General features: G+C 33.0%; 12 protein-coding genes and 1 pseudogene across 13 annotated transcripts, besides 1 other annotated feature; 2 read left to right on the top strand and 11 right to left on the bottom strand.

The window, feature by feature from the left end:
- Nucleotides 1–6916: part of a mobile genetic element that runs on past the window's edge.
- On the top strand, nt 316–768 carry TVAGG3_0825340 (uncharacterized protein; the record flags this gene model as incomplete). Its single annotated transcript, XM_001292676.1, has 1 exon — nt 316–768. One exon carries the CDS (start codon nt 316–318, stop codon nt 766–768), a length of 453 nt encoding a protein of 150 aa, XP_001292677.1.
- TVAGG3_0825330 lies at nt 785–1104 on the bottom strand (annotated as a pseudogene). The gene has a single exon. A coding segment is annotated over exon 1 (320 nt).
- Nucleotides 1379–2337, bottom strand: TVAGG3_0825320 (uncharacterized protein; the record flags this gene model as incomplete). Its single annotated transcript, XM_051248242.1, has 1 exon — nt 1379–2337. A coding segment is annotated over one exon (959 nt), but the record flags the coding sequence as incomplete, so codon positions are not given.
- Nucleotides 2506–3303, bottom strand: TVAGG3_0825310 (uncharacterized protein; the record flags this gene model as incomplete). The annotated part of the gene is made up of 1 exon (XM_051248241.1): nt 2506–3303. One exon carries the CDS (start codon nt 3301–3303, stop codon nt 2506–2508), a length of 798 nt encoding a protein of 265 aa, XP_051083716.1.
- On the bottom strand, nt 3308–3841 carry TVAGG3_0825300 (protein of unknown function, DUF4106 family; the record flags this gene model as incomplete). Its single annotated transcript, XM_051248240.1, has 1 exon — nt 3308–3841. The coding sequence occupies one exon, from the start codon at nt 3839–3841 to the stop codon at nt 3308–3310; it is 534 nt and encodes a 177-aa protein (XP_051083715.1).
- Nucleotides 4218–4874, bottom strand: TVAGG3_0825290 (protein of unknown function, DUF4106 family; the record flags this gene model as incomplete). Its single annotated transcript, XM_051248239.1, has 1 exon — nt 4218–4874. The coding sequence occupies one exon, from the start codon at nt 4872–4874 to the stop codon at nt 4218–4220; it is 657 nt and encodes a 218-aa protein (XP_051083714.1).
- Nucleotides 5322–5828, bottom strand: TVAGG3_0825280 (uncharacterized protein; the record flags this gene model as incomplete). The annotated part of the gene is made up of 1 exon (XM_051248238.1): nt 5322–5828. A coding segment is annotated over one exon (507 nt), but the record flags the coding sequence as incomplete, so codon positions are not given.
- Nucleotides 5994–6859, bottom strand: TVAGG3_0825270 (protein of unknown function, DUF4106 family; the record flags this gene model as incomplete). The annotated part of the gene is made up of 1 exon (XM_051248237.1): nt 5994–6859. A coding segment is annotated over one exon (866 nt), but the record flags the coding sequence as incomplete, so codon positions are not given.
- Nucleotides 6917–6981: 65 nt separating the features above from the next.
- On the bottom strand, nt 6982–7744 carry TVAGG3_0825250 (protein of unknown function, DUF4106 family; the record flags this gene model as incomplete). The annotated part of the gene is made up of 1 exon (XM_051248236.1): nt 6982–7744. A coding segment is annotated over one exon (763 nt), but the record flags the coding sequence as incomplete, so codon positions are not given.
- Nucleotides 7745–7747: 3 nt separating this feature from the next.
- Nucleotides 7748–8092, bottom strand: TVAGG3_0825240 (protein of unknown function, DUF4106 family; the record flags this gene model as incomplete). The annotated part of the gene is made up of 1 exon (XM_051248235.1): nt 7748–8092. A coding segment is annotated over one exon (345 nt), but the record flags the coding sequence as incomplete, so codon positions are not given.
- Nucleotides 8093–8625: 533 nt separating this feature from the next.
- TVAGG3_0825230 (protein of unknown function, DUF4106 family) lies at nt 8626–9253 on the bottom strand (the record flags this gene model as incomplete). The annotated part of the gene is made up of 1 exon (XM_051248234.1): nt 8626–9253. A coding segment is annotated over one exon (628 nt), but the record flags the coding sequence as incomplete, so codon positions are not given.
- Nucleotides 9254–9725: 472 nt separating this feature from the next.
- TVAGG3_0825220 (uncharacterized protein) lies at nt 9726–10625 on the top strand (the record flags this gene model as incomplete). Its single annotated transcript, XM_001301914.2, has 1 exon — nt 9726–10625. One exon carries the CDS (start codon nt 9726–9728, stop codon nt 10623–10625), a length of 900 nt encoding a protein of 299 aa, XP_001301915.2.
- Nucleotides 10626–11341: 716 nt separating this feature from the next.
- On the bottom strand, nt 11342–12250 carry TVAGG3_0825210 (glycosyltransferase family; the record flags this gene model as incomplete). Its single annotated transcript, XM_001278968.1, has 1 exon — nt 11342–12250. A coding segment is annotated over one exon (909 nt), but the record flags the coding sequence as incomplete, so codon positions are not given.
- Between the last annotated feature and the right edge of the window lie 2641 nt (nt 12251–14891).

Raw genomic sequence — 14891 nt, 5'->3', positions numbered from 1 at the left:
ACGAATTGACGGTTTGGTCAAATTGACCAGAAGTACTACAAATAACAACTAACTCATAAAATGGGTTCTTCTCATCTAGTTCTTGTTGTTGTGCAGCCATTTTAAGATAAGTGAAAGTCTTACCCGACCCAGGTGGTGCAATTAGACCTGTTATACCATTCTGAGCAAATAAGAACTTTTCATGTATAGGCTTTATCTGAGCATTTTCTAACTTCCTCTTGTTCTTGTTTAAAACATTCTCAAATTTCTTGTCAATGTCAGCAAACTTTTTTCTAACATATTTTTAGAAAAATTAAAATTTTTATCTTTTAGAAAATGTCTAGCGATTTCGCTATCTATATTCGAGACAAGCTTTTCGACAGCAAAACATCTGTAGACCATAAAACCTTACATAATGTAAACAAGAAAGGTGAATTTGTTCTAAAGTTCTGTTTCTGGGAATATGACAAGAACCATAAAACATTACAAAGAGCAGTCTTAAAATTTGTCAATGACAGACTTGTTGACAGAGATGACGCCGATTGGAAAGATGAAGTCCAACAAAAGTTCTTAGAATGCAAAGAAGACACATGCGCTGTTCTTGAAGATGAAATAGAAAACAGAATAGAAGAGCTATTAAAGGACAAAGAACTTTTACATAGATATGGTTCTGAGAAATTTGACATATCTCCACCAGAGAAGAAGAAGAAAGAAAAGAAAGAAAAGAAAGTAGAAGAAGAGAAGAAAGAACCAGAGCCAATTCCACCGAAGAAGAAATTTGACATGTAAAAATAAAATTTTATTTTTAGAACATTTCTGGGTCAATGTCAATGTTCTCTTCCTCTTTAGGAGTAAACACTGGCTTAGACTCTAATAGCTTTTTACCCAATTTACCTTGAACTTCTACAACTTTAGACTCATAATATTCATAGTCGTCTGTCTTCTTTGGTTCATAAGGTATAACAAGTTTGTATGCTTTGCCTTCTTTAAGGTTTGAGAACCTTCTGTCAAAACTTTCTTTGACTGTTAACAAACCTTCTATGTCTAAGTCTTCAAATTTCGCACCATTTTAGTCACAATAGCAAACTTAACTGGTTCGATGTTCCAAACTTTGCTGAATGAAGACTTTTCAAAATGGTAGAAATAAACATTCAAATATGTGAATGGGTCTAGTTCTTCTTTAACTCCTGACATGTACTTGTTTACTGAAATCTATTTCGTCATCTTTTCTATCGGATAAAAAATATTTTTTTTTAAAATTTACTCAGAAAAAATTTTCTTTGTATATACACCATTCTGAACATCTAAAAGACTTTTGACATTTGCCAAGAATGTTCGTTTAGACGCTGGCATATAACCATACTCTTGACAATATTGTTTATACGAATCGTACAATGACCTTTCATCTAATGACACAAAGTCAGTTTCATCTACGAACAGTTCATAAACACTCTTGTTTGCTTCTAACAATGTTTGTCTCTCTTCGGTATGTGGAATTTGTCTTGGATTGAACTTAGAAATATCTAATGTCATGAAATATGAGAACAAGTGGTTGTAAAAGTCAGATGTCAAACATTCTGACAAAGCGTCAAAATATTCAGTATCTTGCATATGAGCTTCTGACGTTCTGACAACTACATATCTTCTGTCAGAACTTTCTAACTGCATCGGAACAGCATTGTTTGAAACCATAATGAAGTTTGCAACATTTTCACAAACTCTTTGGTCTTTATACTTTCTTTCAACAACTCCAACTTTGTCTGTTATAAGACTCTTCAAAGCATCTGAGTTCAAAACTTTTGTTGTATCTATACTTTGAAGTTCATTGCAAACTATAAGTTTCATATTCTCTATTGAGGAGTTAAACTTGCCACAGATGTTTTCTAAGTTTGTCATATTCGGATTCGAATAACCTTCTAACAGTTTGCACAAAATATCTGTAAAGAAAGTATTCTTACCAGTTCCTTGTTTTCCAATTATAATGAGAGCAGTTTCATTTTTAGCACTTGGATGTTGTAAGATATTTGCAAACCAACATAAGATATACTCATAAACCTTTTCGTTTCCATTGCATATAATTTCTTTGACATGGTCTAACCAAGCTTCTATAATACTGTGTTTCCATTCTACTTGTTCGTATTTATATCCAGTGAAGATAGAATAGAAGTTTGGAGAAGGTGTATAGAACTTTATACCTCGAACTGAAAAATCTTCTAACTTTGACAATAAGATATCCCAAGCATCTAACATCTTCATGCCAACTTGTACAACTTTTATTTTCTTAAGTTTCTGTCTACATTCTTGTTCAGACACTATTGTTGCTCTTGGTTTGTTAAAGACAACATCCCATTCTTTCATGACATAACATTCTGGGGCAGAGTCAACATAAATGACTAAACGTTTCAAATTCTCGACTGCTTTGTTATAGTCTCTAAATGGACACATATTTCTGAATGCTTGGAAGTCATAAAAATCTGAAACATCTATTCTGTACATTTTTATAAAAATAAAAAAAATATTATTTTTTTATTCTTGACTTTGTTGTTCCATTTGTTGCATTTGTTGTTCTTGAGCTATTTGTTGTTGAAGTTGTTCTTGTAATACAATACTTTCACCAGTTGCATCTTCCAATTCGAAACTTTCTGCCGTCATTGACAAATACATAGGACATAAAAGTTTTACAGGAACAAAGTTTGCGTCAACTAATGTCAACGTTATACTTGCCAAAGTGTTTGAGTTCACTAAGGTTGAAAATTCTGCATTCGAATGAACAATAGGCAAACCAGCAGAGAAAGTATTGTTTATACGCATAAGTATCTTTTGGTCATAATAGTTTCTGTCGACATTCGAATAACACTTTGAACCTAAGTTTGAAACAATATATAAGATTGGTGTGCTTAATGTCAATGGAATAGACATTCCTTGTATGACACCTTTTCCTGTTATAGGAAACTGTTGGTAGTAAAAACCAGAAATAAGTTTTGTATTATAGCTCATATCGTTTATAGTAAACTCAGTCGGACATCCAAACATAATGAAACCTGCTCTAGTTGCAGCACATGTTACACCCGTACTTAAAGTATTAAATAAGTCAACAAAACCTGTTGGTGGTATATCTGAGTAAGTATCTTCAAAGGAGTATTTTTTACCATTCACAACAATAAAGTCTTCTGGTGTCAAAAGAGCAAAACAGGCTTTAGTCGTCATTGTGTTTAAGGTTAGTTTACAATATCGTCCTTGAGGACTTTGTAAGTTTGTTGTTATAGAATTATATGACTCAGGGTTTTTAGTCGTAATAGTATAAACCATTATGTCTTCTGCCATTTACTTAGCAAATAAACTTTAATGAAATGTTGTGGTCGTCAAATATTTTTATAACGTCTGGGAAACTATATTTTAAGTTCAACGTTTCACCTCCTTTCATAACGTATATCTTGTCAATGACATTATATGAAACACCACAGCAACCAATGTCGGGTTCTATTTCTTTGATGTTTATATCGTCTGCCTCTGTCAAAAGTTTCAATAGTTCTTTCAAAACTTCATGAGGTGCAATGACATATGAGTTCACTTTTACAGGGTTGTGTTCGCCCAAGTTTAACATTATACTTAAAGCTTGACAAATCTTCTCCTGAGTTTGAAGTTTGTCTTTCAGTTGTTGGTAGTCGTTTCGAATATCTGCAACAGAACTTAAGTCTCTGTTAACTTCAGGATATGTTGGTTCTTTTACAGGAACAATTGTTATACCATCTTCGTCTTCGTATGGTTTCCCCACTTCAACATCTCTGTCTTTGACATTGACAATAACACTTTGACTGTTTGTTTGGGTTGGTGAATTTAACTTAACATCTGCCACCGCCATTAAACCTTTTGAAACACTTACGCTTCTATTTTTCGGAAATGACATTTTACTTAGAATAAAAAGATGGACGTATTCGGATATCTTATTGAATTGAAGCAGAACAAAGTTTATACTCACAAACAATACAAATACATTGACAGAATAGTTCTTTACACAAACAATGGAAAATGTTATAGAATAGCAGTCTTTGCTGAACCTAAATATTTTCATAAAGCAAAGAAAGTTGGTATAACTGAAATGGTGAAAGTTCTTGAAGCAGACAAAAATATAACTTCAAAACTTACAGATATTACTAAAGGAAAGTTTATAATACAATATTATGTCAAAACTGGCGTACTGTCAATATTTGACGGAGAGAAGTCAGTTCAAGAACAACTTACTGACCTGCTGCCAAAATCTGCTCGATGGAAGCTGTCGTTATGCCAATCTGAGGAGCCCCAGCAGGTTTCATCGAACGAATCTTCAAAAGAGCATCTTCCGTGAAAAGTGCTATTGGTTTTGTAAACTTCTTTGCTCTCAATTCATCTGGACCGTCTCTGTCACCAGTATATTGTATTTGAACTGTACCAACAGTTGAAATACTACCCATAAAGTCTTCTGAGTCAGCAAATGGAATGCCAAGCCAAAAGTTTGAACGGTCTCCATTTGTATATTGAGTTTTTTGACCTCCTGTATGAGTCCATACTTTCACATATGGCATAATAGAACTTTGCATTTCAGGGTTAATAGTTGTTGTGAAGTTGTTGTTAAAGTTCATAGCATCTAATGTCAAGTTGTATGACCTCATATCCTCAACTGTAGAATATTCTTCTCTTGGATAATATTTGCCATCTATGTTTATATGATATTTAATACCAGGGTTGTAGAAACAAGAATAGTCATTTATAGTTCGTCTGAACAGTACAAACATAGTATCTGCATGTTTCATTGCAGTTGTTAAAGCAATATCTGTTCTTGCACCTGCGGCTCCTGGATTTTGGTTTCCAACTTCACCTGCAAAGTCTTTGACAGATATTTGGTGTATAGGGAACATAAGTGGAACTGCAATATATTTGGCAGCTAAAGCATTTGAAATATCTGGGTCCAACATATAGACTGCAAGTCTGCTTTCTATTCTCTTGCATTCAAATTTTTCGCATGTGAACTTAACTGGGTCCCAAGCAGTTCCAGCAGCATTGAAATAATAGTTTACTTCATTGTTGAAGTTTGAGAAACCAAAGTCTAAGTCAACTTTGTCTTTGCAAAATTCGACGAATGACGTTTGATTTGTTCCCTTTACGTCTGTAATAGTGAATGGGTCTTGTGTTGGTGCAATGACTAAGTTATTTTTGCTTGGAGTAAGTTCGATAGAAATTTTTCCTGCCCAGTTTGGCAAGTATCTTAAAAACCTGAAGATGAGGAAAGATGACAAAGGAACTCTAAGTTTCAGTTTTACTTTAGTGGCAGCAGTTCCATCTGAACCAGAAAGGTTAACATAAACTCCTGGAACGTTAGGGTCAAGTCTTCTTATTTTCTCAATAGTTGCATACTGGTCTGTTTGTTCTCTAGCTTGTGGTTGTACTGAGTTTCTCAAAGCGAACCATTCATAGTTTGCCCATGTTACTGTTTGAACTAAGTCAGAGTTAGAATATATCTTATATCCCATGAAAACTTCTGGAGCATATTGGTATCCGACATAGAAAATTCCATTGCAACCTTTCTTGTCAGACAACTTGGAAGAAGGTTTTATTTCAATGTCTTGTTCCACGTATAAGAATGAGTTGTCAATAGAAATAATATGAAACCTGTCGCAAGCAATATCTACTGTTGTTGAAGAACCTTCTCCAAACTCACCTACGTTTCCATAAGAAACAGCAGTTGTATATTCGTAAGTTCCAGGAACTATTTCTGACCTTCTAATGGCATTATCGCATTCGTTATACCATTCGGAAACATTTCCGTTCATGGCATCCAAAACTGTTGGCGTTATATTCTGAGCGGCGTACATTTCATATGGGTAAAAATATAGAATAGTTGGATTTATATGTCATAATAGAACCCACTCGGACCAAGCTTTACTTTCTTCCTGACTGAGTTTTTAACTGAATCTTTAACTCTTCTTTTTCCTTCATTGCCACTACTTTCACTAGATGAAGTTACTTCTTCACTACTTTCACTTTGTTCTACTCTCTTCTTCTTTGGTGTCGCTTTTGGTAACTTGCCCTCTGCTTCAAGTTGTAGCATCTTTGCCTCATGTTCACCTAGTATGTTGTAAATTTCCCATGTCCTTTTTGCCTTTGGGCTCTGGTCGCCCATCTCAGGTAACCTATATCCTAGAAAGATTTTGTCATAGTTTGTATTTGAGTCTTCGCTTATTGTTTGCATGACTCTTTCCTGAGTTTCCGGTTCAAGCTCTTCAAACAGAGCTTGTCCATATGGAATAAGCTCGTTTCCAAATATATGTTTTTGTAGCCATTCTGGTTTTCTTTCCATGTAACCAATAATATCTTTTGTGAATGGGAAAGCTTTTACCCAACGTTTCAGTCTTGCGTCATTTATTTCTGTAGTTGGTTTTATTTTGTCATGGAACATGTTTTTCAATACTAACATTTCATTTGGTACTGTCCATTTGAGTTTTCTTAAATATTCATCCCTTCTCATTTCATTGTCTGCAAAGTAAGTTTTTATGACATTTTGCAAACTTTCGTTTGCAAGGTCATGTACAATAGGTTCTCTTCCTTCTCTCTCCCTAACTTTCTTTCTAAACTCTTCACCAAATATACCATCTCTATGGTTCTGTGTAGTTCTTTGAGATAAATGTTCTAGAACGTCAGGTGTTATATTTCCCTCAGCCATGTTCATTTCATACTGGTCCAAAATATCTGCATCTTTCATATCTTTCAATGGCATTAAAGCCGCGCTGAAAATACCAGCTATATCTGGTTCACCATTCACTTCCATTGCGTCTACAACTTCTTGGAATTGAGGTTGTAAGTTTATGAACCACCTATCCGGATTAGCTTTATGACCCCATTTCATTGTAGTTCCATAGTCTGCAGAAACAAAAGTAGGTTTGTTTCCATATTGGTTAGGTTCTGAATGAACTTTAAACAATGTTTCATTTCTATATGTTTTGTTGAAATTTAACCTTTTATTTTCACCGAGTTCAGCCAAAGATTGAACGTTATATGGTCGTAAGTAAAAAGGATTATTGTATTTGCGTACATTTTCTTTCAGTACTTCCATTCTATGCTGAATATTTTCATCTGATGTTGGAGTCTTTTGTATGTCGGTGAACATTTTTCGATATTCTTCTACTATGTCAGCCGAATTTTTCTTAGACTCTTGGAAAGATTCCATATTCACCTCATACTCTTGTTGAGGGTCAAGATTTTTCGGCTGTTCCAAATCTTCATCTAGTTCTGTGAAGTTAGTTTCCAAAGGAGGGACTTGTTCGTTTCCTTCAGGCTCTTCTAGCTGTTGTTGCTGAACTATTTCTTCCATGTCTGGTTGTATCTGAACTTCTTCCTGTGGAGTTTCTTGTACCTCATCTGCTGGCATTTCATATATTCCGAGACCGTTTTTAACAAGTTCCCTATCTAAGTCATCCGGACTCATAAACCTTTCTTCTTTCGTTCCGTCTCTATTTTTTACGCGTTTCATGAAGAGAGTTGAATTATCATTTAGCTCTGACATCAAATATCTCGGAGTAAATTCATTCATGTCATTTGGATGATATGCTATTAAATCATATCCCTTAGCGAGCTTGTATTTTCCAGGTTTGAGATTATATCCGATTTGATGCTCAACCATAAAGCTAAATAGGTTCGGGTCAGTATTTCCTTCCTTGAACTTTCTAATAGCTTCTTTATATCTGTCACTAAAGTCAAGAGTATCTGGGTAACCATAATCTTCCTTAAGCATTTTTAAGAATTCTTGGTTTCCTTTTTCTCTACTTCTTTTATGTCCTTGCTCTGTTTGTGGTTGTTGTTGTGCAGGGTTTTGAACTGTTGGTTGCTGTGCTGGTTGTGGAGGTGGTTGTTGTGCTGGTTTTGGTTGTGGTGCAGGTGCTGGATTTTGAACTGTTGGTTGTTGTGCAGGGTTTTGAACTGTTGGTTTTGGTTGTTGTTGTGGTGCTGGATTTTGAACTGTTGGTTGTTGTGTTGGTTTTGGTGCATGCCTGTGTCTGTGTCCATGTGACGATGTAAATGTTTTAGGTAGTCCTGGTGCAGGTGCTTCTCTTGGAGGGTTTGGTGGTATATAAGTTCCACCAGCTGGCACATATGTTCCATCTGCAGCATAATGTCCTACCTGACTTTTCGTTTTTAAGAAAGCATTTACTAGGTCTGTTTTGGTCTGTTGTAACTCTTTTTCTTGACTTTCCACAACAGTTGCTCTAACGGCGTCATAGGCACTTTGAACTGCCTGTCTCGTTGCTGCATCTGTTATTTTCGTCATATTTTGTGCTACTTCTCTTAACTCTTTGTCGAAACCTTCAGACTTCAGTTTCTTTCCAGATGAGAAGTCGTTCACTAGTTTCACCTTACTATGAAGAGCTTCGAAGGCATTCTTAAAGTCAGCATTCATTAAAGCTTCATTTGAACTGTCTTCATCCGCTTGTATTTTTGTCCTTATTGACCCTATAAGTTGGGCTGCTTTAGCGTTGGCTTGGGCATCTAACCAGTCATTATTAGCTTTTATATATTCTGCGCTTTTCATTGCCTTTTGCATGGCTGCGTCGTTATTTTTACTTTCTTGTGCTAAGTTTTCATACTGTACGGTTTGGTTTTGCAACTGTAAAAGTTTTTCTGCCTTTACATTTGCTTCAACTTCTTTTTTATACTCATCGCTATCCATATATGTCTTCATGGCTTTTTGTTTTATCTCTTCATCTTTCAGTACTTTATATTGAGTAGTATGGTTTTTCAAATTTATAACATCTTGTTCCATTTTTGCTACTTCTGCTGCTTTTTCTGACACTTTTTTCGCATATTCCTCTGTACTTAGTTCTTTCAGTTGTTCTTCTTTCTTCTTTTTCTCTACGTTTAACTCATTTAGTTTCTTTGTCTGTCTGTCATATTCTAGTTTCTTTTCGTTTTCACTTATTTGTTTCTGTATGTCTATGTTTGACTTTTTGACATCTGTTATTTGATTTTTGAGTGAACTCAAATTCATTTGACTTTGAGGGTTATAAGCTGTTCCGTCTGCAGCTCCACCATAGCCTGCCATTTTCGCTAAAAGTGCCGCTCTTAAACCTCCACTCTGTGCACCAATAACTCGGTTTAAAAGCATAGGGTTGCTTGACATTTGTTGCAACATAGTGGGGTCATTCATCATTTGTTGTTGCAACTGTTGTTGTGGTGTCAGTTTTACTATTGGATGTTTCAATGCTCCCTTCCTCTTACGTATATTCTTACGTAGCTTACGTGGCATTTTAAGTGAAGTTAAAAAGCGGTTTTTGACAGATGTTTATATGACACTTTTTGTTCAGCACAAAAAACTACTCGGTCAAAGTGTTGTCAGTTTTGTAAAATAACCGTCCTATCTCATTCTATAATGGAGAAAAGGCTTCTCAAAGTATACTTCCTTGGAATGCCTGTAACTTTTCCTGTAGCGACGATAGACCCTTACTTGTCCGGACAAAGTTATACTATTTTGAGTGCTCTACAAAAAAGTCAACGGCGACGACTCTCAAAAACCGTTGTGTAAAAAGTTTTACCGTTGGACAAAAAAGTATATATAGAAAACAAAAAACGTTTATAGTTCATTCAATATTTGAGATAAACCGTTTTTCTAACGGTAACTATTAAATAAAATAAAAAAATAGAGGGGGTTACCGTTGACGAAAACGGTTTATCTCAAATATTTAAATATCTGTCTTTTTTGGTCAGTTCATTTTTATCTAATGGAAGCCAACGCTGTTAACCACAATTCAAACATTAACAATTCTCAACCGCTAACCAAAGCCAAAGCTCCACAACCTCCAAGAACTGGCACAGCGGTTAGAATAACCACCAAAAAGTCTAACAGCGAATTAAGAGAAATTCTTCAACAAATTTGCTCTAAATATCTCAAAGACGCCGAAGAAAACACACAACCAGACGCTACATACAATACTCAGTTCTGTGAAGTTCTGAACAAAGCAATTACTAGTTCAATTGAACTTACTAAGACAATTCCAAGTCCAATTGAGCTTAGCGATGTCTTAGTTCAGTATTTTCCAACATTTACTAAGCTTATAATGTTGAGAACTTTATACCAAGTTCGTCAAAATCTTCCTCGTTACATCCAACGGTCATTCGACAAGAGAATTGCCGAATTCCAAGTCTTTAGTTACGGATATGACGAAGATGAATACGTTGACGAGTTCGGAGACAACCGTACAAAATGGTTTGAATATTATACGACAACACAATTTGAATTCGACTTTCTCGAATTCAACGCAGCAACCATTCATATCATTGCTCTTTACCTTTCCGAACAACAACAAGACCTCGCAGATGGAGATGTTGTTACTGTCGTCATGAAAACTCCTGAACAATTCGGAAAAAAGAAGTCTCTAATTGCCAAATTCGTTCCAGGACATCAGCTTTTCCAACGCACAGAAGTCTTCTGTATTCCTGGAACTAAGTTCTTTGTCAGGAGCGAACTCAAAGAAAGATATAATGTGTCATTCAATTACACATTATATAATGTTTTCGACCCAGAAGAAGGCTTCTTCCCAGAAGCAATGGAGGAGGAAGAAGAGGAGGAAATACAAGACTCTATCCAAGAAGAGTCCTCCGAATTCACACCAGAAGACTAACAATTTTCCGAATAAAAACTTCATTTATACTAAACATCTTCGGGGCTAGAGGGCGCAACGCGCCTGGAAGCCCCACTTACCTGACCTAAATATTGAAGATATACATATTGTTATATTGTTTTGTAAAAGAATTTATAGAACTTTTTAAAAAACTGTTTTTGCAAAAATCTCGGGAACATAATCCCCTCAATTTTATTTGAGAAATTCGTAAACTATTCAAAATTGAGAGCCATGTTCCCGAGATTATTGCATTACTATATTTTTGTATGTAGATTATGTTTTATAATTTAATCAGAATTAAGTAGCAATTGTACAATTGGCCAAACAAGATATATCGTCGTTCTTAAAACTTCATCAAATTGTTAAAAAAGTTAGAAGTAATGGATTAATGCTTGCTATACTCAATTTATGTTTTAATTTTTTTTATCAAATGTAACATTGACAGCTACACAGAACTTCAACAATCATTTTCTTATTTATTGTAATATCGATAACTTAATAGAGACTGGTATGAAATTGCATAGTAAGTATATTCAAAATATGCTTTACACATTTTGATTTTTTTATTTCATTGCGCCATATGAATAATGCGTCTATTTTAAAGATATTACAAATTGTCAACTATTGGATTACGAGTCGATTTTGAATTTATTCAAAAAATTGAATATAAATCGACTTTAAATAGATTATTTTCAAAATTAATTTTAATATTCTTATTATTTATATACGTTCCAATTTCCAGTTTCTAATACTTTCAAACATTTTTCTATATGGAATAATGCATCGTTCACATTAATTGGTGAACCATATTCTAAATGATGAGCAGAGATTGAATCATATTGTAACTCAAATAATTTACAACTTAAACAGAAACCTGCCAGAGAATTTTCAGGGAAATTCGCTGTAACGCATATAACAACAGTATTGTCGGCCATAAAAATGCATTTACAAATGTTTGAACCTACAGGAGAGAAAAGAAACTTAATCTTTTTGAAATCCCTGGCGCATTCAATAAGATTTGTATGATTATCTGGAATAAATTTCCAATCAATTGTTGGGAACTTTGCTTTTGCTGAATTTATTACTTCATCAAGATTATGAATATGCCTTCTCTTGCCTTTAGGCCTGTTTGTAAAGCAGTATTCAGATGGTGTAATTTTATCTAATTCGAATTTTTCATGCAAGAACCGTTTAAATCTGTAAGTGTTTGGCCCCCATTGACTGATGTAAAAGGTTCTATTTGCAAAACAATGGAGTATATCAGCCGAAATATATTCACCTTTATTTTTTGGTAAATATATTCTTCGATCTGGTAAAAAGCCTAGAAGATCCAGGAGTGTATTATAGAGAAATGGCATTGAGAATACAATAATATGTGATCTCCTTCTAATTTCTTCAGGAATTAAAAATAGTGGAGTGAAAAAATCTTCAAATGAATGGCCAAAATTATATGTTGCCCATAAATATCCTGTAACAATAACCTCGCGGTAATGGCCTACAACACTTGCATTTGTAGCGTTCCTTTCAAAATCTGTTGGTTGGAAAATGGTGTTTTCATCAAGACCTACAGCACCATTAAAGCTAACATATGCTCTTTCAAGTCTATAGTGTGTAGTCTGAAGTGTCTTGTAATAAAAGTTGTAGTCGTGTGTTTCTTTCGGTTTTCTATATGAGAAATGGTATTGCGTAGGATCTTCTATTGTTTCATTTATATATCGTAATACTGGCCAATTTTTTTCTAGAGGCACATCAATTTTGCGCTTAACTTTAAAGAATGATGCCGGTGTCCAATCCGGAGTTTCATATCCGAATAAAGCAAATTCTGGATTATAAGAATAAATTTCTAGGGCTACAAGAAATGAACAACTTACTAGTAATGAGAAAAGATCGCAAATAAACATACTCTGACACTCTAATATTAATTTCTGAATCGGTTTTACATCATTGAGCAATAATTATTAAATCTTGAAAATTAAGGCTGTATATGTAAGATTCCTAAAGGGATCAAAACTCTGACATAGAAAAAATTATATTTTTGAGATACAAATGGGTCGGTTTGATCATTGAATTAAATTCAATTTTTATATCACCTCAATCAATTATTTGTTTGCTGATAGAGTTGTTAGATTCCCGACGATAGGTGTCTTGGAAGATTTGCCTGGTGTCATCATAGTGTCTTTAAATCAAAAAATTTATTTTGGAGTTAGTTTTATTGATTTTTCAATAAAAAACTTTTCTAAAACAAGAAAATAAAACGATAAAATATTTATATTTTATATAAGGATCTTATATATTTAAAATAAATATCATTTTATTTTTTTCATTGGTGTCTGTCAAACCATAATACACTATTCAAAAATTCAATGTGTCTTGCGGTTTCAAAAGACACCTTCAAATTGAACGATAGCACAGACACTATTGAATTTTACCCATTGTATTTAGTTTTTACCCTTTTTATTTTTAAGAATTAATGACTGAAACAGCCGTTTTGCTATGACCTCAATCACTTTTATTTATTATTTTAAATATTATTTAATTTTATTATTTGAATAGGCCAACTTATATTTGAGAAGCTCAATTTGAGACCACTTAATACATTGAAATATCATAAATATTGAAATATTAAAAAGTGTATTTCAAAATATTGAAATTATAAAAATTTATAATACTGAAATTGAGACAAATTAATAAATTCAATGTGTTTTTTTTGAAATAACTCTCAAATATTATTTTTTTGTTTATTTAATGATGAATAAATATGATTGCTTTAGTCAATCATAAAAACTAATTTAAGTTTAAAATAATGAAAGGATAATTTGATCGTTTTTTAAAATACAATTATTTTTGATGATTTGCAAGAATCTTTGAAAAGAATATAATATAGGTTCTATTTTTGTAAAATCTATCCAAATCATGTATTACATAAATTACGATTAAAACGATGAAAGAACCAAAAAGTGTGTTTTGTGTTTTGTTGTTGCGTGTTGGATGCGGGATCCTGTTATTTCCGAAATCGACAAAAAATTTGGAAATTTAATTTCCGAAATCGAAATTATATTAATGTTTTTAATATTCTTATATCAAAAGGATTAAAGTTCATTAAGAGAAAAACAATTCTTCTTCTTCAATCTATTGGCGCATTTATTTCTACACGCCAATAAGGAAGGGAAAATTATAAGACACCATGGTGTCTTCAAAACGCTAATTTTTGATATTTTTAACAACCCTATCTGCTGAATACTGAGTATTTTTCATTTATTATCATTGACAAAATAATGAACCGCAGATTGAATTTTAAATCATTATAAAACAAGATGTTTAGCTCATAGTAATATGATATTTATGAGTAATATTGTGAACAAAAATTCTCTAGCAAATATTGTCAGACTCTCAATTTCATTTATATATTTATATTTTAAAGATAAAGTCAGAGAATATAGGATCATAGTTTAGAATATTGTGATTGTGTGTCGACAACAGTGTCAATACTTGTCGAAACATATCTTCAATTTACATTATCTCAATTTTTGATATTGATTCACGAGTGTGTTGCAGTAGGGTTGTTAAAAATATCAAAAATTAGCGTTTTGAAGACACCATGGTGTCTTATAATTTTCCCTTCCTTATTGGCGTGTAGAAATAAATGCGCCAATAGATTGAAGAAGAAGAATTGTTTTTCTCTTAATGAACTTTAATCCTTTTGATATAAGAATATTAAAAACATTAATATAATTTCGATTTCGGAAATTAAATTTCCAAATTTTTTGTCGATTTCGGAAATAACAGGATCCCGCATCCAACACGCAACAACAAAACACAAAACACACTTTTTGGTTCTTTCATCGTTTTAATCGTAATTTATGTAATACATGATTTGGATAGATTTTACAAAAATAGAACCTATATTATATTCTTTTCAAAGATTCTTGCAAATCATCAAAAATAATTGTATTTTAAAAAACGATCAAATTATCCTTTCATTATTTTAAACTTAAATTAGTTTTTATGATTGACTAAAGCAATCATATTTATTCATCATTAAATAAACAAAAAAATAATATTTGAGAGTTATTTCAAAAAAAACACATTGAATTTATTAATTTGTCTCAATTTCAGTATTATAAATTTTTATAATTTCAATATTTTGAAATACACTTTTTAATATTTCAATATTTATGATATTTCAATGTATTAAGTGGTCTCAAATTGAGCTTCTCAAATATAAGTTGGCCTATTCAAATAATAAAATTAAATAATATTTAAAAT

Source organism: Trichomonas vaginalis, chromosome VI, assembly GCF_026262505.1.
Source record: "Trichomonas vaginalis G3 chromosome VI, whole genome shotgun sequence".
NCBI classification, from domain to species: Eukaryota; Parabasalia; order Trichomonadida; family Trichomonadidae; genus Trichomonas; species Trichomonas vaginalis.
This window is presented reverse-complemented; position numbering and strand designations above follow the sequence as displayed.